Raw genomic sequence first — 23,239 nt, 5'->3', positions numbered from 1 at the left:
GGTGGTAACAGTACCATTTCTGATGGTCCAGGGCAGTGAAAGGGTCTATGGTCACATCCCTGTATAGGGGTCTATGTCAGTGACAAGTGGATAAGGACATCAGAGATGGTTCGCGGCAGTGAAGTGGTTAAGAAGATCATAGATGGAAAGGGCTTATGGTAACATCCCTGGTGGTCTAGGGCAGTGCAATGATTTTTAGAGTAATGAAGTTAAGGTTGCTATCCCCAATGGTTTAGGGCAGCAAGTGTTAATGGTCACAACCTCAGTGGTCCATGGGAACCTGGGAAGGTTAGGGCAATAAATTGGTTTACGTTAGGTTCACATTTGTGTTGTCATACAGATTGTACTATTTGGCTGACTTATAGGTAGATGGGCAGGAGACAAAATATGAATGCTAGGCTGAGGGTGTGCAATTATAAACCAGTCACACGTCCAAGCTTCTGTGCGTAGTTGCGGACAGAACTTAGCACTAATGTATTTCAATGGTCCCCTTCACACATCCATATGTCCTAGTGGGGACCCGACTTTGCGGCGTGGATCGCTATCTTTAACATAGAGCTCTGTAAAGCACTGGGAATGACTGATGCACGATCTGTAGTGCCGCCTAAGGTCGCAGCTCCAGGATCACGGGCTGCACTACGGACATGTGAATAGTCCCTTAGCCTTTCATACGATGTGCAAGTAAAGATTATCTAGAAAATAAACAGTATACTTTATTTCAAGTTTTTTCTTTTGTTTTTTTATTTTAAACACAAAATACATTTACAGCATGCAGACAGACCGATAGAAATGGCAATTTATCCGTCCTGATGTTAATGTGAATTATGTGCTGGACTTCTTACTGGCACCTCTTCCATCCTCGATGCCCAGTAACCCACACACTTTTAAATAATTAAAATAATTTAGCCGTTCGCCATTAATAAATAGTTAGAGACTGGATTCGCATCGCTGTAGTATTCCCATTATACATGTGTGCCAAGAAGAAAACAAGAGAACGAAAAACAAACAGAAGAAAAAAAAAAAAAAAAAAAAAAAACGGTAAAAAACCCAAAAACATTCTAATGTCTCATCTAGAAGCATTTACCGCAAACCCATTTCATGGCAACCTGTTGTAGGGAGAACAAGGAAACAAACTATTCATAGCATAGTCTTTAGGATAATCTTTATTTTTACCATTCAGTTTGACAGAGAAAAAAAAAAAAAAATCCTGATATCATGAAGTTAAAACATACATAAAAAAAAAAAATTAAATGCAGACGACAGTGATGGAGGCACAAAAAGGAAAAGATTCTGCTTCCTGTTAGTGTAGTGTGCACTGGTCTCTCTTAAGATGTACTTGTGGCTTCTACACAATGGATGCGGCCATCTTTGCAGCAGTCAGGCGCCTGTTATGTAGTGAAATCACATCTCTCAATAGCGCTCTTGATTTTTGCTGCACAGGCTGGCATCGATCTATATCACTGGTATATATGTATATTAGTTCAGCCCCAAAAAGTCCAGGCCGACAGTCTGAAAACCTAAAGTGACAACTGTCCGCTTGAATCATCAGACCAGTGACTGGGTCAGGATCTGCATCCATATTTTGAACCAGACCTTAAAGAGACAGGTACATTTTAAATTGACTAGACCACTTATGTACTGTCCGAGACCATGAGAAAATCAGGATTAGTGTTGATCTACCATGCGTTCTATAGAAAGTCAGTATTAAGACTCCCTACAACTGGAGTGTGTGTGTTACATAGCGGCACCTAGTATAATTCAAAGCTGGCGGCTTCCAACAAGGAATGATGTACGTAGATGCATTAGGCCAGTAAGTGCAGCTAGTGTATGGCTCTCACCAGTCTACTTCAGTATATACTAGCTTATACTATCATAGTAAGTAATCCAAGGCTGTATACGGATAGGATAAAAGCTCCTCTAGAATTTTATGCCTTCGCTCTTAGCGTCCGTCCGTGAGGAAGGGAGGAAAAAAGAAAAAAAAGAGAAAGTCAAAATCAAAGTATACACAATATTGTCTATTTATAACTGCATGAGAACGTCAGATCGGTTCCGGAGGTAGAGTGCAAAAATCAATGACAAAAAAAAAAAAAAATCATCAAGTTTTAAGTGCAAGTCATTTTACACTCAAAAATCTTAGAAAATTCTCCTACAACTTCTTATCAGAGTATACGTCGTCCCCGTTGATAAGTGTTATAGTAACTGCTTGTATCGCCAATAAAAACATTTTGAACTAGGACTCATAACTATATATGATTGTTCCTCTATTATTTCTCCAGAAACTTTATTAATATATGGTCAACTGGGTGTTACAACTCCAGACTGTGTGTCAACAGGGTGTGTCCCCACAAATCATCCACGCCCAATTGTCTATTTATATATTTGCAGGTGGATTACCAGCCCTACTAAAGAGCGTGAACGGTACTGTAAAGGCCCTATTACACGAGATGATTATCAGCTGTATTCGGCTGATAGTCTTGTGTAATAGAAGGCAACGAAATGAACGATGATCGTTGTTGTTTGTCTTTCAACAAGTTGAAAGACAAACGACCAGGATAGCAGCAATCTGCTGCCGTTGCTCCATGGAATAGGAGTGGCGGCAACAGGCCGCCGCCATCTGCTATGGGCTGCCCGGACGATCAAGCAATCACCCGGACACACACCCGCTCTCTGCCGACACGCGAGGAGCAAGCTAGCGCTGACATCGGTGGTTTGTTCCTCTCAGTCACCCCATGTAATAGGGGCTTAAGCGAGCGTTAATCTCATAGATCTGTGCTCATCTGCAAAGCCTTAAACAACTCGGTAATCGTATGGGGACGGCTGTATGAGTGTTTTTTCCCCCTGCAATCAGCCATTGGCCCCAAACCCTCTATTACATAGCAAGATGTAGAACCAACCAACAAAAAGAATGTTTGTCAGCTGATGACTGGCCCTGCCACATAGACTGGCAGTATAACGCCCACTTATAAATGAATATTCCCACATTTCCATGAGGAATAACAGAGGAACAATTTCTAAATTACGAGAACATATAGTCCAGAATTGTCTGTTGAAATAAATACTTGTATTTCCCATAAAATTACGTGTCAGGGAGGCCGACTTTTTCCATGAAACCAGATGCTAGTTACATACTGGCATAGGGATGGGGGCAAGACAGTGTTGTTCCTTTATAAACATTGCTTTTCCAGTGCATGTAATAAATGTAGCCATTCCATGAAAGCACCACTGCAAGGAATGTATATAGAGTTTATAACTAGAATGGATAATCTAAAGTGACATGAGGAGTCAATTCATTTACATATATATATATTTAAAAAAAAAAAAAAAAGCCAGTGCAAGCGGCGTCTTACAGTAATAGGTCTCAGTGATCCCATACACATTTATTAACAGGATAAAGCAGAATGTTTTCGCACATGAACAGGACAGTCTCTGAATAGAGAACCCCACAGTCTTGTATATAAAAGTTTTCCTCCTGCTTCTTCTTACTATACATTATTTAAAATGACAACCACATGGCAGCAGGTTTTTGTATGTTTTTTTTTTTCCACCACAGGATAGTAGAGCAGCCTTGAGTATCCTGAAATCTTACGATTATTTGGTAGTAAAGATTTCAGCCCAGTGGCAGGTATAATAAAGCACACTTTAGTAGCTAGACACTGTACAATCTACAGTATTTTATTGTAGCGTCAAAGTTAAATAAAGTCACTTCATAAGTCGCCTGCCGCCCTCGTATGACAGCGCGGCGGCAGGCTCTTACCGTATTGTAAAAGGTTAACCTGGAAGTGTATTAAACCGTTAAAGTTTGCTCCATGTCCCTATGACGAGGATTTACATAAACGTAACTAGGTTCTACTCGACCAGTAACGTACATTCAGACTTGGCACAGTGCAGACTATATTTAAGACATGGAGAACAAACTGTGCAATAGATGGAGCTATTAAATTACATATCATATGCAAATACATCAAAATTGCACTCTAAATTTTTTTTTTCTTTTTGCTGCAAATAAAAAAAATTGCAGAAAAAAAAAAAAACAGGTGGGGGGAAAAAAAAAAAAAAAAAAAAAAAACAGAAAAAAAAATATATAAGAGCTGTACAGGCCAGATATAAATTACAATTTCAAAAACAATCCTACAATCCCCAAAGTGAACCCCGGTAATGATCACCACTTGACTGTGCTCAAGGCGGTTGATACTTCAGTGATCCTTCAGCAGCTGAAACACAAGACATAAAAAGAGGTCAACTTCATACAATGGTGAATGCAAACACAAGAGACTAACGCTTAAATCACATCAACGGCAAGAATTGGGTTCATGACTGATCAAAAATGTATCCAAAAGGGAAGCTTAAAAGGGGTTGTTCAAGAATTTTTTTTCTTTTAAATCAGCTAGTGCCAGAGATTTGTAATTTACTTTTGTAAAAAAAAAAAAAAAAAAAAAATTTAAAGGCTTCCAGTACTTATCAGCTGCCGTATGTCCAGCAGGAAGTGCGTGCGTGCGTTTGTGTGTGTGTGTGTGGGGGGGGGGGGGGGGGGGGGTGTTACACCGTTTTTGAGCACATAGTTCAGTGTTTATTTTGTGCCAAAATACATGGGCAATGTGTGTATCAATGTTTTCCAATTTTTGATAAAATTTCCACGGCAGATTGAAAAGAGGAAAATTATAGGATTTGCACGTTATATGCATCCTTTAGAAAAAACATACAAGCAATGACCTGATCGGTTACTTAGGGGAACCACTCTTTGCACCGGTTCTCAGTCATCTCCCTTGTTTTAATGTGTTATGGTTTATACTATTAGGGTTTTCATGAAGAAGAGGTTGGTATAACGTAAGGCCATTATGACATGAGTGTAACTTGGCTAAATTTCTGTGCCTGTATTACAACTGGTCCGACCTGGAGTCTAAGGACTTGACAGCACCATAGATCCTGTAAAATGGATGTGGAGATGTGTCTGTGTTATGGGGCTTAGCTTTGCGGACCTTTACAAGATACAAATGAGCAAGGTATAAATCCAAACCCACCCAGAAAAGCCATATAAGAACTTACATTTTATCTTGCTTAGCGCTTCCTCCACGGACAGAAACTGGCTGATTATTCTGAGGGAACACAGTTCCAGCACGAATTGCATTTGGGTGTGTTGGTGAGGCAGCTGGGTGCTGACCGGGACGGATAGGTTTAGCTAAAAGTAAAAATGACACGAGCGGGTTACAAGTGATGAAATACTGGGGCAGATTTATTAACTCTGTCATTAACAAACCTGGGGATTTTATGACTCCGTGGACTAATGTCTAAGGCTAGGGCCACACTGCACTTTTGCATCCGGTTCACTGTACCATCTTAGTACATTTAATTTTAACTTTTTAAAAAAAGATTTAAAAAAAATTGGTTTTGATCCTTTTTTGTATTATAAGTCAATGGAAAACTCATACTGCAGGATGGCATACAACTGCATCAGTTATTAATATCTGTATTTTAACTTTAAACAGGTGCGCTAAACACACAGCAAAAACGCAGTATGGCCCTAGTCTAACACACAAAAACTTGTGCTTAGTAATGGTCCTTTTACGCGGAACGATTATAGTTTGAATTTTCCCGATAACGATCGCATTTGAGCGATAATTGGTTCGTGTAAACACAGCGAACGATCAAGCGAAGAACGATAAATAGTTCATTTTGATCTTTCAACAGGTTCTTAAATCATTGTTGGTCGTTTTACTGAAAATTCGCAGATCGCTTTGAGTAAACAGCCTTTCAACGATTCACCCTGTGTGTGAGATGGGGTTAAGTGATCTTAAAACGATCAAAATAACGATTTTTCCAAACGAGATATTGTTCCGTCTAAATGCTGTTCGTTATGAAAAATACATAGTTACTTCAAAATCGTTAATCGTTTGATTGGGCGCATTTTCACTCTCTGTAAACGCAGCGCAAGTCTTCTCCTTTGTTCTTAGCATTCCATTAGTCTTCAGTACGTTGTAAACAATTCCCGTATAGAAAATTAGGAAAAGATACATCCCCCTCAAGACTATAGAAGACTATGAGCAATCTCCAGCTCTCCCAAGGACAGCTGGAAGATGATGATAGGAGCACAGGATGCTATGTGCTCTAATGACTACCTAAGTGACTTTCATTTTAGCAAATGGTGGTGAGAGCCACCAATATACAGTACATATTCACAATACCTGAAACTAGAGGTATGCGTCAGGAACATAAATAAAAATTCATACAATTATGTTAATAGACGCTTCACACTCAAGATACTTTTTCTGAATTCTGATGTAACAGGTTACATCTAGATATGAGCGAACCTCAAGCATGCTTGAGTCTATCCAAACCGAGCATTCAGCATAGCGGGGGCTGCTGAACTTGGATAAAGCCCTAAGGCTATGTGGAAAACATATCCATGTATTAATGTTTTCCAGACAGCTTAAAGGAGACCAGTCACCCCCCGCGCCGGGGTGACAGGCTCCCGACCCCCAGATAGATCCCCTTATACTTACCTCATGTCGCTGAGTCCCGCTGCCGGAGCCGGTCCCAGGATGGAGATATCCCGGTGAGAAGCCGGCGCTGTGGAGATGGGTCCGGCGTCCATGGAGAATGAATGGAGCCGTGCGCGCGCAGCAGAGATGAGTCTGGCTCCATTCATTCTCTATGGACGCTGGACCCATCTCCACAGCGCGCGCGCCGGCTTCTCACCGGGATATCTCCGTCCCGGGACCGGCAGCGGGACTCGGCAACATGAGGTAAGTATAAGGGGATCTATCTGGGGGTCGGGAGCCTGGCGTGGGGGGTGACAGGTCCTCTTTAAGAGCTGTATCCAACTTCAGCAGCCCCCGCTATGCCGAATGCTCGGGTTCGGATAGACTCGAGCATGCTCGAGGTTCGCTCATCTCTAGTTACATCCTGTTATACTTTGGTTCCATTCACATCAATGGAACTGCAATACCATAGAACCGATGAGGACAGGTGTGAAGCGGTTTTCGGAATTACCTTTTTTTTCCCTAATTGTGGATAAACACTCTAAAGGGGTTTTCCTATCTTGGTAAGTTATTCCTTATCCATAGAGGATAACAAGATGATCAGGAGGCAGCTGATTTGACCCCCACAGTCTCGACAATGGAAACCAGGGTCTCCCATTAGAATGGAGCAGTGGCGCATACGTCTGGTCTGCCAGTCCATTCTGGTGAGAGACTCCACAATCTCGAGATTGTGGGGATAAAACCACCCGTGATCATCTAGTTATCCTCTATACTAGACAGGGTTAACTTTGTAAGATGGAAAAACCCCTTTAACATATGAAAGCAACAAACTATTGATAAGCTTTGAATGTGAGCATTGCGCTTATAGGAGTATGTACCGATCTGTGCAGAATGTCCCCTTCTTGCCATGTTCTTGGATCTAACAGCTTCTTTAATACGGTCAACCTCCTGTTGATACCGTTTCCTATCACGAGATGCATTTTCTTTGGCTTCTTTTAGAGCAGACTCCAAGGCTTTAACTCGTTCAGCAGTAGCTCTAAGTCGTTTTTCCAGCTTTGGAAGCTCGCAACGCAGATCTGCATTATCACGTACCAGCTACGGCAAATAAAAATGTAACATTCAGTATTACAGTGTCTAAATGGCACAAAAAAAAAAAAAAAAAAACCACTAAAAGTTGAAATCAATACATACCTGTTTATGGACCTTGGTGAGCTGCTCAAGGTTGTTTTCCAGAAAGGAAATCTTCTGCTTCTGGGCGGCGCTTCCCCCAGTGTCATCAGAGTCCATTTCTGCACTCTGCGCAGAGAAAAGCAGGCTCAGCAACAGCATATTAAGAGCATAACATAAGGGGAAGCTGTACGTGGATTACCTTTTTCACTCTCGTAGTCAAATCCTGAACAAATAGCTTCCTGAGGTTATGCAGGGTCTGGAGCTCCTTAGCCTATAATCAAAGGTTTAAAAATCATTAGGAGATAGATTAAAGCAGCAAGAGAAAGAATTGTCGCCCACCAGCTATATTTTTCTTACCACTGTCTCTTCAAGTCCCTTCAGATCCTGTCGCGCTTGTTCTCTTCTGTCCTGCATCACCCTGGAAAGAAAAAAAAAAAAAAAAAAAAACATTGCAAAACTTAGGCAACTCCGACAATGGCAGAGAAGTGAATACAGAGAAAATACATAAAACGTATACGTATTATGTTCGAAGAGTGTGTTAAAAAGTCTAAATTGAAGGGACTGTAAAGGAATAGGGAAAACATGACTGCAGTCTTCTGAACACAGCCCTGCACACGTCCACAGATTCTATTAGGGATTACAGCTCAGTCCCAGGGACTTCGATAAAGCTATGCTGCAATGCCAGATACAACCTGTGGATAGGTGTGGCACTGAAATTTATTCTGGTCACAAATCTTTATGTACTTACGTCAGATCGTGCAACTTTTTGCTTTTCTCTTGATCTGCAAGCTTTAACTTCTCATGCTCCACCCGCAGTCTTTCTTGCTCGAGCATCATCTTCTGGTTTTGGCTGCAAGAATCAACCATTGTATTAAAATAAAATTACAAAAAGTTTTGTTATCACCATGTATGTTTATAAAAGTTTAATAAAATCAGAATAAAAAAAAAAAAAAATCACGTCAGGCTGGGTTCACACTACGTTTTTGCAATCAGTTTTTCCTCATGCGTTTTTGCAAAAAAACTGATGAAGAACGAATGGAAAAAAATGGATGCATGTGTGTGCATCTGTTTTGATCAGTTTTCCCATTGAACTCCATTATTAAAAACAAAAACAGATCAAAATGGATCAGTTTTTTTTAACTTACACAAAAACGTAGTCAACCTCATTTTTGTGTCCGTTAAAAAAAAACAGGTTTTTTTCCCCATTGTAAAGCGGACGTGGCTGGTAGCTTCATGGAGCTGCACAGCATAGCAGGGGGAACCATAACAGCACAATCATGCTGATTGCTTCCCTTTAAGTTGTACCCAAAGGCGCTTGTCTAATACGCTAAGTAATTACAATACTGGGAATCTGAGTTGAAGTAATGTCCCAAGTCAATAACCCCTGCCCATGTCTTAACTCCTTGAAAACTGCAAAGTCACCTGAATTGCCTGGCAAGGCGTTCTCTCCTACTAATAAATTTACCTTTTATCCTAATGTGAACGTTACATTAAAATGTCCCGATTTGGAGGCCTGTAAGGAGTCTCCGCACTATGTTGAAAGAGAATGAATGACTTACTCTTGGAGCTCGGTGATAACCTTCTCCTTGGTATCAATCTCATCCCTCAGACTACTCAGCTGCTTCTGGTGAGTTTCCCGATGATTCTGAATCTGTTGCTCCACGGCGTGCTAAAGAAGAATACGTTAGATTAGAAGAAGCTCTGAAAAATATCTGGTTTTAACATTAACAGAATTTTTCATATGGGATATATTATACTGTGAAGGATAAGGTTTGGTTTATAGAGCCATAATATGAGCCAAAAACTGCACCCTGAGGGTTCACTAGGAGTCTGAGGTGCACTGGGGGTACTGGGAGTTTCCAATATACTCTAGGCTTGTTCTACAACTTGAGATTATAAGAACAAAAGCTGGGTACCCAACAGTAGCAATTATACAAGAATACTAGCAATTTTTATAATTATCCACTTTATTCGACCATGGCAGCAAATCAACCGCCATAGAAAAAGATAACAAAAAAGTGCAACGTTGTTAACCGGTAGTGCTGCAAATAAAAAGGACCACCATAAGATTGTTGGTGTAAGCAAGGTAAAAAATTAAAATAAAATCACAACAACATTAAAAAGGAACCCTGTCTGTCAGGTGTTTAAAAGGGGTTATCCAACAACACCGATACTTTTTTGCAAAAACAGCACCACGCCCGATTGTGTGTGGTATTACAATTCAGCTTCATTCACCCAAAACCCTACATCCAAACAAGAATGGTGCTGATTCAGGAAGAAAGCAGCCATGTTTTTCTAAGCCTGGATATAACCCCGTTTCAGAGAGGGGGAGGGAAAAAAAAACTAAAAACTTTAGGAGTGTGCTAAAAATGGGCCAGTGAAGTAAATGAAGCCAGCTCTCCGTCCTGCTGGGCTGGATTTATAAAGTATCTCCCCATTTATGTCTAGGAAGACACTTCAGTCATGCCCTACTGGGCTTCACTGACATGTGCCTCCATATACACTAATGGGCAGAAAGCTGTCAGACGTTTACAGATATAAGAAAAAGAAATCATATTACTAAGTAGCACATACCTTAACTTCATTGGCAGTCTGTACTTTATTTAGGTGCTCCTTCTCCATTTCATGAACTCTTTCTAAAATAAAAAAAAACACAAATGATGAGCTATAAAAAGCAATGCAATCTGCCATAAACACTAAGCAATGAATTGGTACAGCTTTTCCATTGTTACCCCCCCCCCCCCCTCCCATGACCAACTAAATGGTACAGACTTTGACTGCACATTTGAGCTGCCAAAACTGCTTAACATCCCTCAACTTTGGCTATGCTAAAACAAGTCACTGAAAACTGATGACCGCCAGCCATCAAAAGACACCAGGCTATATTAAAGGGTTAAAGCTTCTGCAAACCTAATGGACAGAAGGCAGACTGACCATCATCATATTTGGATTGCTTCCAGTAGGAGCAGTCATACATGCTAAGACTATTACATCACAAGCAAAAACAGCTGTAAAATTACCCAGTGCTACTTTCCTGAATATAATTGTATTCCTTGTTTCTACACTGAGATACTATGATAATGTACACACTGTATAATACACATACATTACATAGGCTCATTTGGTCAGTGCTTATCACGGATTTCCGTCCTTTATGATGGTGTCACACCTCCCAGTTTTTATAAACTACTTAGCGGGCTATCTAGAATATCTGGTCTGTGTAGCTGGTAATGACTTTGAAAGAACGATTATGAAGCAGTAGGAGGCCCCACCCTGTGCCCGCAGCTTGACAAGCTCCTCATTCAGAGAATCCACAGACTCTTCCATCTGCCTCTTCTTCTGCTCCAGGTTCTGAACATATTCCGTGAGCGACTTGATCTTTGCTTCATGCTGTGAAGATACAAATAATAAGATGAGATGTTATGCAACATAAACCTTTTCCTTAAAGGGTAGCTAAACAGACTTCTGATACATCATAGCAACACGTCAGAGGTTTGCATCGGTCGGGGTCAGAGTGCAGAGAGCCCCACCAATCGATACAATAAAGGGGCAGACCGCCTTTTGTTTAAATAATAGGTACCCTTTAAAGGGGTTATCCAGCGCTACAAAAACATGGCTACTTTTCCCTCTCTCTTGTCTCCAATTCAGGTGTGGTTTGCAATCAAGCTCCATTTACTTCAATGGAACGGAGTTCCAAACCCTACCCAAACTGGAGACAAGAGAGGGGAAAAAGTGGCCATGTTGGATAACCCCCTTTAACAACCATTTAAGAGAAAGTTTGGACTTACAATTAAAAAAAAATTCCTTTGGCTATAATCAGCATGTAAATATTATACAGCACTGTAAATGAATGACCATTTAAAAGTAGAGCTGGGCAATATGGCCAAAAAAATAAAATCTCAATTTTTTTTTATTTTTTTTTTTTAAATTTGGACGATTCTCGATTTAAATCTCCATTTTTAAATTTTTTGGCTAAATAAACAGATACTATTTTAATGACGTTTGAGACAACTGTATTGGTTCCCAGTTTAACAGTGCTCCCCTTGTGACTGGGGCAGCTGTTGGAGGCCGCCCGCGCCACATCTCTGCAGACTGCCCGCTTGCCCTGCACCTCAGCACAGCGCCTGCCAGCCCCCACACCACCCCTCTCCAGAGTGCTTGGCCACCCGCCCGACATGCATCTCTCCGGACTGTCCGCCCGCCACTGTACCGCGCCGTCCGCCCCGCCTACAACAATTTTTTGGGGAAAATCGAATTTACGATTTTCACAAAAAAAATTTATCAATTCTAACATTCTGGGCGAATCTATCGAATCAATTCGATTAAATCGCCCATCACTATTTAAAAGGCAACTAGTTTAGAAGGGGAAAAAAGTAATAGTTACATGTCAGATGGTTTTAAATCCGAGACCCCCATAGATCACTAGAACAAATAGGCACAAGTGCTCAGCTAAGTGCTGTGCCATATGTTTCCACTCGGCACCTTTCGGAACGCTAAATGTATGTATGGATTTATAGACTGCCTCAAACCTTCAGTAAATCCTGTATATGGCTGGCTCAGCTTTCTGAGCAGTGCTAGGTAGAAACAAATGGTGCAGTGCTCAGAAGAGCTCTTGTTTTACCGTCTGGTTGCAGGCGCAGCACAAAAGCCTCCGCCATTGCTCAAAACATCTGATATGCCACAAGTCTCCATAGCGCAGGACTTCCTCCCCATCTCCCCTTTGAAGAGCAGGTTGATATGAAAGGCGAATGGGTGTGACAGTAAAAGAAAAACAAAAACATTGCAGAGCTTTTTTTTTTTTTCAAAGCCTATCATCATACAATACAAAAGTCCCTAGGATTTCACATACCATGGGGACTACAGCTGTCACTGACATGGCCGAAGTATTTACCTGAGAGATCCGCAGCTGGCATGCAGCAAGTTCCTTCTCGTTCTCCTCCATCTTCTTGTTGCTCTCGGTCTGAGTGCCCTCCAGCTGTTTGCAGCGTTTCACCATGGTCTTCACTTCAGACTTCATTTTGCTGATGTACAGTCTGGCAACTGTGAACTCCTCATCGATCATGCCACTCACTTCAGGTTGCTGTAGTGGAATGGGATAGGAATTGTTTTATTTGTCTTTAATGACCACCTACATAAACAACCGATAGATCAAGTAAACCTATCCTGTTGTGCAGAAACACGGGACTGGTTGAGGATATAATATTAATGTGGGCACCCAGATTTCTCACCTGGTACAGGTGTATCTGGCAGGAGGCTATCTGACTTACCCACTTGGTTGCTCTTGGCCAACTACTATCTAAGCACGCCACTACTATAGAAAGGCAGACCGTTCCACCCACTTACTTTAGGGGTTATCCAGGCTTAGGAAAAACACAGCTGCTTTCTTCCAGTAACAGCAGGACTCATGTCCAGTTTGGGTAGGGTTTTGCAACTCCGTTGCATGGAAGTGAACAGTACTTAAAGTGACACTGTCACCCCCTTTTTGCATTATGACTTCTCTACACAGGTGTAATGGGCAAATTTACCATTTTTCATACCTTATTTTTCATACGTCATGGTGCTTGTTCAAGTTAAAAGTGATCTTTTAACAACTGCAGATTGTGCTAAGTGGGCGGGCTTCACAGCAACAGCACCACTTTAGGCCAGACCTTTAGGCCAGCCTGTTCCAAAGGGGGCCTATGTGCAAGATGAGGTCATGGAGGGGTGGGGCCAGCAATGGTGCTGTGGGCGGGGCTAAGTGGCGCCGTTGAACAAGCACCATGACGTGTGATATAAAATAAGGTATGAAAGCTGCCAAATTTACCTTTTACACCAGTGTAGAGAAGTCAGCGTGCAAAAAGGAGGTGACCGTGTCACTTTAACTGCAAACTCGGAGACAAGAGTCGTGTTGTTTCTGGAAGAAAGCAGCAATGTTTTTCTGAGTCTGAAAGGACTGGCAAGAGAGAAACCAAATAAAACCCATTCCTGATACACAAAGTACTCCAATGATCCAATACTCCTAGGATCTATAAGCCACAATTGTAGCAGACAGTCTGTGTTAATAGATCTAGATAGGGAACAGTAGAAGCGCATTACTTAAGTTTGGATGTAATTTTACAATCGTTGTATACAAAGAGCAACCAGGCCTGCATTATTAATGGTAACTGAATACATTCAGGAACAATGATGTAAAAAGTGGACTAATTACCTTGGAGTCATTGTTTCCCACGGCGATGCCAATCTCCGCCAGATCCTTCAGTAAAGAGGTCATCATCTCTGTGGCCCTTTTCTTCTGATGGTTAGTCATCTCTTTAAGTTTCTGAAGTTCAGAATCTAAACTGGACAAAATTACCTTTAAAAAGAAAAAAAAAATATATACATATATATTATATTTTTACATCAAGAAAATCACTAGAATCAAAGACGCGCTGTTACAAAAGGAGATGATGCTCCAACTGAAAGTATAATACAAATCAATAATCCATTAACATCCAAACAAAATAGATCCATCTGTAATAAAACCACACTTTCAATGACAATAGTGTATGCAGACAGATGTGTAAGCCTTCCCATTTTATACTGTATTAAATTGCAGGAGGACATCAGGCAGTAAATTCTTGGTGCAATATTAGTGACACAGCGCCAATTTAAGGTTAGGAATCAGTGTGAAAAGTGTATATAAAGACAGGCCATACATTGCTGGGCTTTTGCAGGCTCAGGGAACGCCCTGTGGGCTTTATGTTCTAATATGCAGAAAACTTCTAAAGCTTGTATCTCTGCACGGGAGCAATGGATTTAAAAAAAAAAAAAAAAAAAAAAGTTACCTTCTGGTTTAGGGTAAGAAGGCCAAGTGTACACTTCCTTTACTTTAGCCAGTAAAAAGCTGCTGACAGGGTCAACAGACAATAAGCTGATCACAGAACTGTACGTGTGAATACCCGTTAGGCTGGGTTCACACTACGTTTTTGCAATCTGTTTTTTTCATCCGATTTTTGAAAGGGGAAAAAAAAAAAAACAGATGGAAAAAAAAAACGGATATATGTGTGTGCGCGCATCTGTTTTGATCAGTTTTTTCTATTGAATTTCATTATAAAAAAAAAAAAAAAAAAAAGTCTGATCCGTTTTTTTTAAAGGTACACAAAAACGTTGTCGACCTAAATTTGTTTCCGTTAAAAAAAGATTTGTTTTGATTTTTTTATTTTTTTTTAATAATGGAATTCAATGGAAAAATGGATCAAAACAGATGCAGACATATGCATCTGTTTTTTCCATCCGCTTTTTGTAAATCAACCGATTGCAAAAACATAGTGTGAACCCAGCCTTACATGTGGGTGAGAGATTGCTCCAAGTATTCAGTTTCCTGCAAAGCCACCACAAGGAAAGTGAAGTATTACCCAGTATCCCCATCACTGATAACATTTTCTGAGTCTTTCACTGTTACAGCCACCCTCTGCGTCTTACCGATTTCTGGTTGAGCTCTTCACTGAGAGACTCGTACTCCTTGGCCTTGTCCTCCACCTCCTGCGACTTCTGATCATAGTTGACTGCCAGCTCCTCCAGGGCTTGTAGCACTTCTTTCACTTCCTCTTTGGAGGCGTCATTTTCAGCCTGCAGACGGTTTAACTCTGCTTGCATATTATCCTGGTCCCGTCTTGTGGAAGCTAAAAGCTGAAAATTGTAGAAATTGTAGAAAATACATAAAATTGAATGCATGACTATTTACTTTTCCCAAGTTAACCAAAAACTGATTGACACTATTGTCTGACTGATTTTCTTTATCCCAATCACCGTGAATAATTATTGGGTGAAAATTTTGCATGCGCTGCAAACAGTATTTAGAGATATGCTTTAAAACGATAAGGGTATGATCACACTGAGCAAATGTGGCAGAATTCCGTGGTGGAACTCTCCACTGCAGAATCCCGCTTGTCTCTGTGTCAAACAGCGTCTCTATGGGAGGGCTACAGGCTTCCACCGCATTTCCTCAGTGTGAACATACCCTTACATGTTGCATGGGAACCAGTAGTCTAGACATGGGACAGTGGGCTATGTGACCTATGCAGAGATCTCCATGTGGGGACGAGTAGGTGAGCCATGTCACCTATTGTGAATGGTGGGTCATGTGTTATCTGGCTCCAGCTTCATAATAAGGGTGTAAACATTCACGGTAATCCTGCCTGTGATTATAATGAGGAGAACTGTGAAAAAGTTTGCTTACAAAATAGGAAGTGTCTGACTCTTATTAGGCTTAGTGGCCGGAGTAAAAGATTATTCTTTTACTTTAAATAAGGTCAGTGACCCGGAAATATAAATCAATCAACGATTCTTAAAACATAAAAACTTTACTTAAACAATAGGTTTATTTCTGATGACACATTCCCTTTAAAAGCAAATTAACTATCAGAAGGATTTTAATAAACAGAACTACAGACTTATAAGCTGGAAAATCAAACTGACCAGTCTGACTGATTCTATGACTGTGAGGGTCACCATTATTCACTAACTGAATATAAAACATTATGCGTAAAGCCCTGCTGTACTGAAGCCATTACATGAGTAATAGCAGACAGACCTAATGGAATCCATACATTTCAGTCTGCCTACTTATAACGTACCTCTTCTTGATCCAACATTTGTTGTTTTAGTTTCTCTACCAGCTGACTCTGCTGATTGATCTCTTCATCCTGATAGAACAGAACATTGTACAGATTAAAAAATATAAATAGAATACAACACAAACAGGCGGAGTTTATCACATTCATACACCAGTCACAAATAGGTCTATGCCACTCTCACAGACAAGTGAAAAGTTAAGACCGGTTGGCGTTAAGCCCAGAGAAGCCCTCCGGTAGGGAGTTGGAGCTAGGTCAAGCACACAGAACCACTGATTGGCTAAGCGGGACCAGAGCCAGAAGCCTGACATGCAGCCACGTCGCCAGAACAGGTAATGTATGATCTCGGCAGTAGGGGCTACAGGCGGCTGGGCTGCGGGCAACAGGGGGTTAAAGCACATACTCAAAGCGGGATGTCATTCCCGCTGAGAGTATGTGCTCTGTAGAAATGAATGGGACTGGATCAGCAGCAGATCTCGCTGCTAATCCGCATCATGAGATCTTCTGCGGATCTGTAGGTGTAAAGGCACCCTTAATACTGGGATAGTGCAGATTCCATGCAGGTTTTTAAAAGTCAGTCTGTTTGACAGTTTTCAATGTAACGGGACTCCATTCAATAAAGGCATTTAACTTAATCAATAAAAAGAAGAGAGATTCCCATCACAGTTTGGTCCTAATTGTTCTTGTTCTTATATCCCAAAACAAGTGTACAAGAATCCCTGCCTGTGTACGAGCCCTCAGAGAATCACAAGTAAGCTGTGCATATACTGGGTGAACTGGCTGCCTAAAATATCCCCCCTATATAAACATGTTTTACAAGTCTCATACTTTGATGCAATGTCTAACAGATGTCACTATTTTAGCACTTTAAATGTTAAAAGACAACATATTTACATGTGTGTAAATAGACCGAAGACAACAGTTGTAGTGAATTCTTGCATTACCCACAATATGACAAACCTGGCACATCTTTTCTTAGCATTGCACTGTGATGTCCATCACAAAATACAATGATAATTCAGGGTTACCATTGAGGGGGAAGTTCCTGTGCAAGAGTCCTAGTCATTAGAAATGGACTACATGACTACACATGAATTAAAAAGAACTAGTTGAGCACCCAGCACCCAAGCATTGTGGCCCTGCGTCTTGCTCCAAAAAGGACAGAAGAGAGATCAGATTTACAATAGGAGCGCTTTTCACCTTGTCATCCAGTTGTTTGTACAGCTTAGCAACCTCATCTTCACATTTCCTCCTCTCAGCATCCGTGAAATTAGCAGCAAGTGTGACAGCAGGCTTGTCATTGGCTACCACGTTATCCACTACAAAGGCATCCATGTTGGCCTTTTCCTTATCGAACTGTTCTTCAACTGGTACAGTTTCACCTGAGGGACAAGGAACAAGTTAATAAAAACGACCAACTACAACCTTAACAGGACAGGGGTTGGACAACCAACGTATAGCAGTATGGTAATACACAAAGGGATGTATCGTTAACTGAAGAATATTTCCATCCAAGCAGAAATTATCTACATTCACACCAATGCATGGCAATTATATTTATCAAATTCTAATCTAGGATTTTTTTTCTTGACACGTCAAATAAATATTTGATCTGCTTCATATCTGCCTTCCATAAAAAGGGAACTCCAGTAAAAAGTTGTTTTCTTTCAACTGGCGTCAGCAACTTAGATAGACTTGTAATTTACTTCTATTTAAAAAAAAAAAAAAAAAAAAAAAATCTAGTCTTCCAGCACGTATCAGCTGCCGTATGTCCTGCAGGAAGTGGTGTATACTTTCCAGTCTAACACAGTGCTCTCCGCTGCCTTCTCTGTCCATGTGAGGAACTGTCCAGAGTAGTAACAAATCCTCAAAGAAAACCTCTCCTGCTCCGGACAGTTCCTGACATGGACAGGGGTGGCAGCAGAGAGCGCTGTGTCAGACTGGAAAGAATACAACACTTTCTGCAAGACATACAGCAACTACTGGAGTAGTGAAGAGTGGAAGAGTGATTACTTCTATTTAATAAAAAAAAAATAATAAACTACAAATCTATATTAAATTTTCTGACAACAGCTGATTTGAGGGAAAAAAATGTTTTTGTTGGAGTTCCCCCTTAACTCCAAGGTGGCTTCTTCCCAAGTGACAGAACCAGCAGGTGGGTATAATGTATGCCTAAGGGGTTATTTCCAATTTCTGGTCCTGCACTTTGAGAAACACTGACAAATGGTCATTGACTCACCTTTACGCCAGCGAGCAAGCTCGTTCTCAAGCCACTGTACAGTATTCCGCAGAGACTTGGTTTTCTCTTTTTCTTTCTCGTATTTCTTCTTCCACTGCTCAGCAGTGAGCTCCACATTGACACACACTGTATTCTTGATGGTCTTCGCTCTATCAAAAGCAGTGGGGGGGGAAGCAAGTGTTAAGCCCAGAATTCATATCATACAATGACAATGTGGCTTGTTTTTAAAGGGAATCTATCAAGTTAGACAAATGTAACCTGCTGATATGTCCCTACGAGCGCACGGGGTGCTAAGGATCCTATGCACTTTTACTCTGCAGTTTGTAGTTAAATCCCTTTGCTAATTAGGTGTTTTGGTTCACTGGGTTCAGGAGTATCGACCCCAGAGCACCAATCCGCCCGGCCAGGCAGCCCCTTCTAATAAATATCAGCAGAGCAGGCCAGGATCAGTGCACTGGCGGCGGTTACCGCACCCCCAGTGCAACAAACCACTTAATTAGCTCAGGGATTTAAGTACAAACTGCACAGCAACAGCGGTGAGGATGAAGGTAAGAAATGTACCTTCGCCCTCAGTGTACGTGCGCTATAGGGACGAATCAGAATGTTAGATTCTTTTAACCAGCTGATGTTTTCCTTTAACTACCCTACCTCCTCTTCTTCTAAGTGCCAGTGACACTATAATTCTATAATTCTCATCTTAACTTCTTTCTATAAGCACTACTAAGGAGTTGTAATACAGGTGTGGCCCCCTTAATACAGGTGTGTCCTCAAGGGACATTGGGCAGAAAGCTGCTAATAAGCAGAAGATCTCACTCCGGCAGACATGGGGATTTATTGAAGATATGAAACCACCATAACCAACCTCTGTCCAAATAAAAGAGTAGACTTAGTCTCTGCTTCATTATAAGATGATGGCGAACAGCAAATTACAATAGTAGTTCTGCAATTTCCTCCCAGAGAATCTTGAAGGATTCTGGTCATTTTACTATCACGATATGGAATATAGACCTGCAAGAAAAAAAAAAAAAAAAAAAAAAAAAAAAAAAAAAAAAGAGTCCATTACTGGGTACACAATCAAAGTGATGCAATGAAGAACACACATGTCTGTCTACACCAGGGATGGGGAACCTTCGGCCCTCCAGCTGTTGCAAAACTACAATTCCCATCATGCCTGGACAGCAAAAGCGAAAGTAAATCTTTACAGAAGTACTCGACCAAAAACTAAGTATATTTTACATCAACTGGTGTCAGAAGGTTATACAGATCTGTAATTTATTTATTTTCAAAAATCTCAAGTCTTCCAGTACTTATCAGCTTTATGTCCTGCAGGGGTGTATCCTTTCCAGTCTGACACAGTGCTATCTGCTGCCACCTCTGTCCATGTCAGGAACTGTACAGAGCAGTAACAAATGCAATAGAAAAACCTTCCTGCTTTGGACAGTTCCTGACATAGACAGAGGTGGCAGCAGAGAGCACTGTGTCAGACTGGAAAGAATACACCACTTCCAGTACATATCAGTTGCTGTATGTCTGGCAGGAAGACTTGAGATTTGTTAATAGAAGTAAAACACAAATCTATATAAATTATTATTATTATTATTATTATTATTATTATCTGGAGTAGCCCTTTAAGTATAAAAGTTTACATTTAATGTTTTCAATTATAACTGCACTTCAACTGTAAAGGGCAATTCCGGATGAAAATGTAATAACGCTGCCCTAATTGAGAGCATCAGGGTACACCGAACAATTGCTATACGTCACTGCATTACTTACATTGCCTTCTGCCAGGGCTGAGATGACATTGCCAAGAGATGACAAAGACTTATTAATGTTTTTTGCTTCATCCAACACCGCACCTTCAGCTCCAGTTTTGCTAACCTAAAACAATAGGACAGGGAAAAAAGAAAAAAAAAAAAAAAGTCAGCAATGGAAAAATTAACATATGAGTAATGATTGTTTCTTTCCGATTCAAGTCTTCCACCTGATCTAATGTCCACCGCGGCTTAACAGAAAATGTTCTTTGGGCGGCACAATGACCACCAATGATCCACCAATTTCTGGTAGCAGTGATAACTGGTATTGCAGTTTGTACCATTCACTTCAATGGAACTAACAGGTACAAGTGCTACCGAATATACAGAACTATGATATATAAAAAGAAGAGGCCGTGTCCCTTTCAGCCAGCTGATAGGTGGGGTGCCACTTTACTGAATGTAACCCTACCCTCTAGTTCAGCACTATGAGGGAAGCTCAATATGAAGTGGCCTGTACGTATCACAGGTTCCCTTCAGGCAAAAAGCTTTGTTGTATTTAATAGCTGTGAAGGTGCTGGATAGAGTTACAGAAGAAACAAGGTGTAAGGTATCTCTGTTATTCTCCTGGATAGATAAGTAACCTGAGAACTGGATTACACCTGTATGAGCCTTCATGTTTCACCACACAGCACAAAACTACAGAGGGACACGGCTGCATAACATTACTGGTATAATGCAGAACAGAACTAGAATTTTACTAACCAGGACATTTAAGGGTTAATTCCAAAAATAAAAAGTGTAACTACAAATTTGCATCTGTCCCTTATTACGTACCACAGCCACCATGTTGCTATTTATCTGTCCTTATAGGTCCGCCTGTTTCAGACTACACAGTTTTCCCGAGAGCTACCTTTTCCTTTATGGAGCACTTCTAACAACTGAATGCAAAGATGTACCTTCCCTTTAAAGGGGTTGTCCAGCGAAAATCTTTTTTTTTTCCAAATCAACTGGTGTCAAAGTTATATAGATTTGTAATTTACTTATATTTAAAAAAATCTCAAGTCTTCCCATACTTATTAGCTGCTGTATGTCCTGCAGGAAATGTTTTATTTTTAGTCTGCCTCAGTGCTCTCTGCTGACATCTCTGGCCAAGACAGGAACTTTGTCTCGGTTTTCTATGAATCCCCATAGAAAACCTCGCCTGCTCTGGACTGTTCCGGTCTCGGCCAGAGATGTCAGCAGAGAGCACTGTGTCAGACTGAAAATAAAACATTTATTTGCAGGACATACAGCAGCTTATACGATGGGAAGACTTGAGGATTTTTTAATTTAATTAAATTACAAATCTATATACCTTTATGACACCAGTTGATTTGAAAGAAAAAGATTTGCGCTGGACAACCCCTTTAACCCCTTAACGACCGCGGACGTATATTCACGCCCTGCGGTCGTTAAGGGCATTCAGAGCAGGGCCACGCGGCGGCCGCGCTCTGAACCGCGGCGGTTCCGGGTGCCGCTTGTAGCCCGGGACCGCAGGTATTAGCAGGTACGGTCTGATCACCGTGCCCGCTAATACAGTAATCGGTTGCAGCTGTCAAAGTTGACAGCTGCATCCGATTACCGTTTGCAGCGTCATCCCTGGTGTCTAGTGGGGAGATCGCTAATGTCCCGGAGGAGCGATCTCAGTTACTAAAGCCGGCCGGGGACCGCTCCAAGATGGCGCCGTCCCCGGCTCGGCACTCGTTTACTTCCGGCTGCAGCAGCCGAAAGCAAACGAGTGCCGATCTCATTGATCTTTGCTGTATATCTATGCTGCAGAGATCTCTATGAGAGATCAGTGCACTTATACTAGAAGTCCCCCAGGGGGAATAACCCTTACCCCAGGGGGGCTTCTAGTATATGTGTAAAAGTAAAAAAAAAAAAGTGATGTTATTAATAAAAAGCCCCCTCCCCTAATAAAAGTCAGAATCACCCCCCTTTTCCCAGGTTATTAATAAAACTAAATAAACGTTTGTTATCGCTGTGTGCGTAATCGCCCGAACTATTAATTAATCACATTCCTGATCTCGCACGGTAAACGGCGTCAGCGCAAAAAAATCCCAAAGTGCAAAATTGCAAATTTTTGGTCGCATCAAATCCAGAAAAATGTTAATAAAAAGCGATCAAAAAGTCGTATATGCGCAATCAAGGTAACAATAGAAAGAACACATCATGGCGCAACAAATTACACCTTACACAGCCCCATAGACCAAAGGATAAAAGCGCTATAAGCCTGGGAATGGAGCGATTTTAAGGAACATATATTTGTAAACAATGGTTTTAATTTTTTACAGGCCATCAGATAATATAAAAGTTATACATGTTACATATCGTTTTAATCGTAACGACTTGTGGAACATATATAACAAGTCAGTTTTACCCCAGGGCGAACGGCGTAAAAACACATATCCACTAAATACACAAAATGTGTTTTGTTTTTTTTCAATTTCACCACACATTGAATTTTTTTCTGGTTTTGCAGTGTACTTTATGCAAAAATTCAGCCTGTCATTGCAAAGTACTATTAGTGGCGGAAAAAATAAGGGCTCATGTGGGTTTCTAGGTGAAAAAATGCAACTGCTATGGCCTTTTATGCACAAGGAGGAAAATACGAAAACGTAAAAATCTAAATTGCCACGGTCCTTAAGGGGTTAAGGCAGTGCTTTTTCATTCCAGTCCTCTTGGTCCACCAACAGGTCAAGTGTTGAGGTTTTCCTTAGTATTTCACAGGTGATATAATTATACTCTTTGCATCAGGTATTATCACAGGTGTTCTTGTATGGGATTTCCGCAAAGCATCACCTATTGGTGGTCCATGAGGACTGGAGTTGAGATGCACTGCTTTAGGGTATGGAAAACCAGGGAGGGCTGCAGCTACATGGTGACACTCTTCTAGGTGTGGCTACAGGGGTACAGCTGCAGACCACAGGAGTGCACTTAGTTGCAGATAACTCAAAGTAATCCCCA

The 23,239-nt window shown here is 41.1% G+C and overlaps 1 protein-coding gene and 1 long non-coding RNA gene across 2 annotated transcripts in view; one reads left to right on the top strand and one right to left on the bottom strand.

Moving 5' to 3' along the window:
* Positions 1-23,239, top strand: part of LOC138783810 (uncharacterized) — a 118,134-nt gene that overhangs the window by 42,817 nt on the left and 52,078 nt on the right. The gene's annotated exons all lie outside the window — the stretch shown is intronic.
* The window catches only part of KIF5B (kinesin family member 5B), a 45,374-nt gene continuing 22,847 nt past the window's right edge, over positions 713-23,239 (bottom strand). The window contains exons 9-26 of the mRNA XM_069958976.1: positions 20,253-20,357; positions 19,339-19,484; positions 18,477-18,625; positions 17,438-17,619; positions 16,241-16,309; positions 15,087-15,293; positions 13,834-13,977; positions 12,538-12,726; positions 10,919-11,036; positions 10,221-10,282; positions 9,206-9,315; positions 8,395-8,496; positions 8,004-8,064; positions 7,846-7,917; positions 7,668-7,772; positions 7,355-7,571; positions 5,044-5,176; positions 713-4,211 (exon numbers count right to left, since the gene is read on the bottom strand). Of these exons, the coding sequence (XP_069815077.1) occupies positions 4,205-4,211; positions 5,044-5,176; positions 7,355-7,571; positions 7,668-7,772; positions 7,846-7,917; positions 8,004-8,064; positions 8,395-8,496; positions 9,206-9,315; positions 10,221-10,282; positions 10,919-11,036; positions 12,538-12,726; positions 13,834-13,977; positions 15,087-15,293; positions 16,241-16,309; positions 17,438-17,619; positions 18,477-18,625; positions 19,339-19,484; positions 20,253-20,357 (2,178 nt within the window). The 3' untranslated portion in view covers positions 713-4,204. The remainder of the gene's footprint in view (positions 4,212-5,043; positions 5,177-7,354; positions 7,572-7,667; positions 7,773-7,845; positions 7,918-8,003; positions 8,065-8,394; positions 8,497-9,205; positions 9,316-10,220; positions 10,283-10,918; positions 11,037-12,537; positions 12,727-13,833; positions 13,978-15,086; positions 15,294-16,240; positions 16,310-17,437; positions 17,620-18,476; positions 18,626-19,338; positions 19,485-20,252; positions 20,358-23,239) is intronic.

The sequence above is a fragment of the Dendropsophus ebraccatus genome, chromosome 2 (genome assembly GCF_027789765.1).
Source record: "Dendropsophus ebraccatus isolate aDenEbr1 chromosome 2, aDenEbr1.pat, whole genome shotgun sequence".
Classification (NCBI taxonomy): Eukaryota; Metazoa; Chordata; class Amphibia; order Anura; family Hylidae; genus Dendropsophus; species Dendropsophus ebraccatus.
The sequence above is the reverse complement of the archived record's forward strand: the minus strand, read 5'-3'. Positions and strand labels throughout refer to the sequence as shown.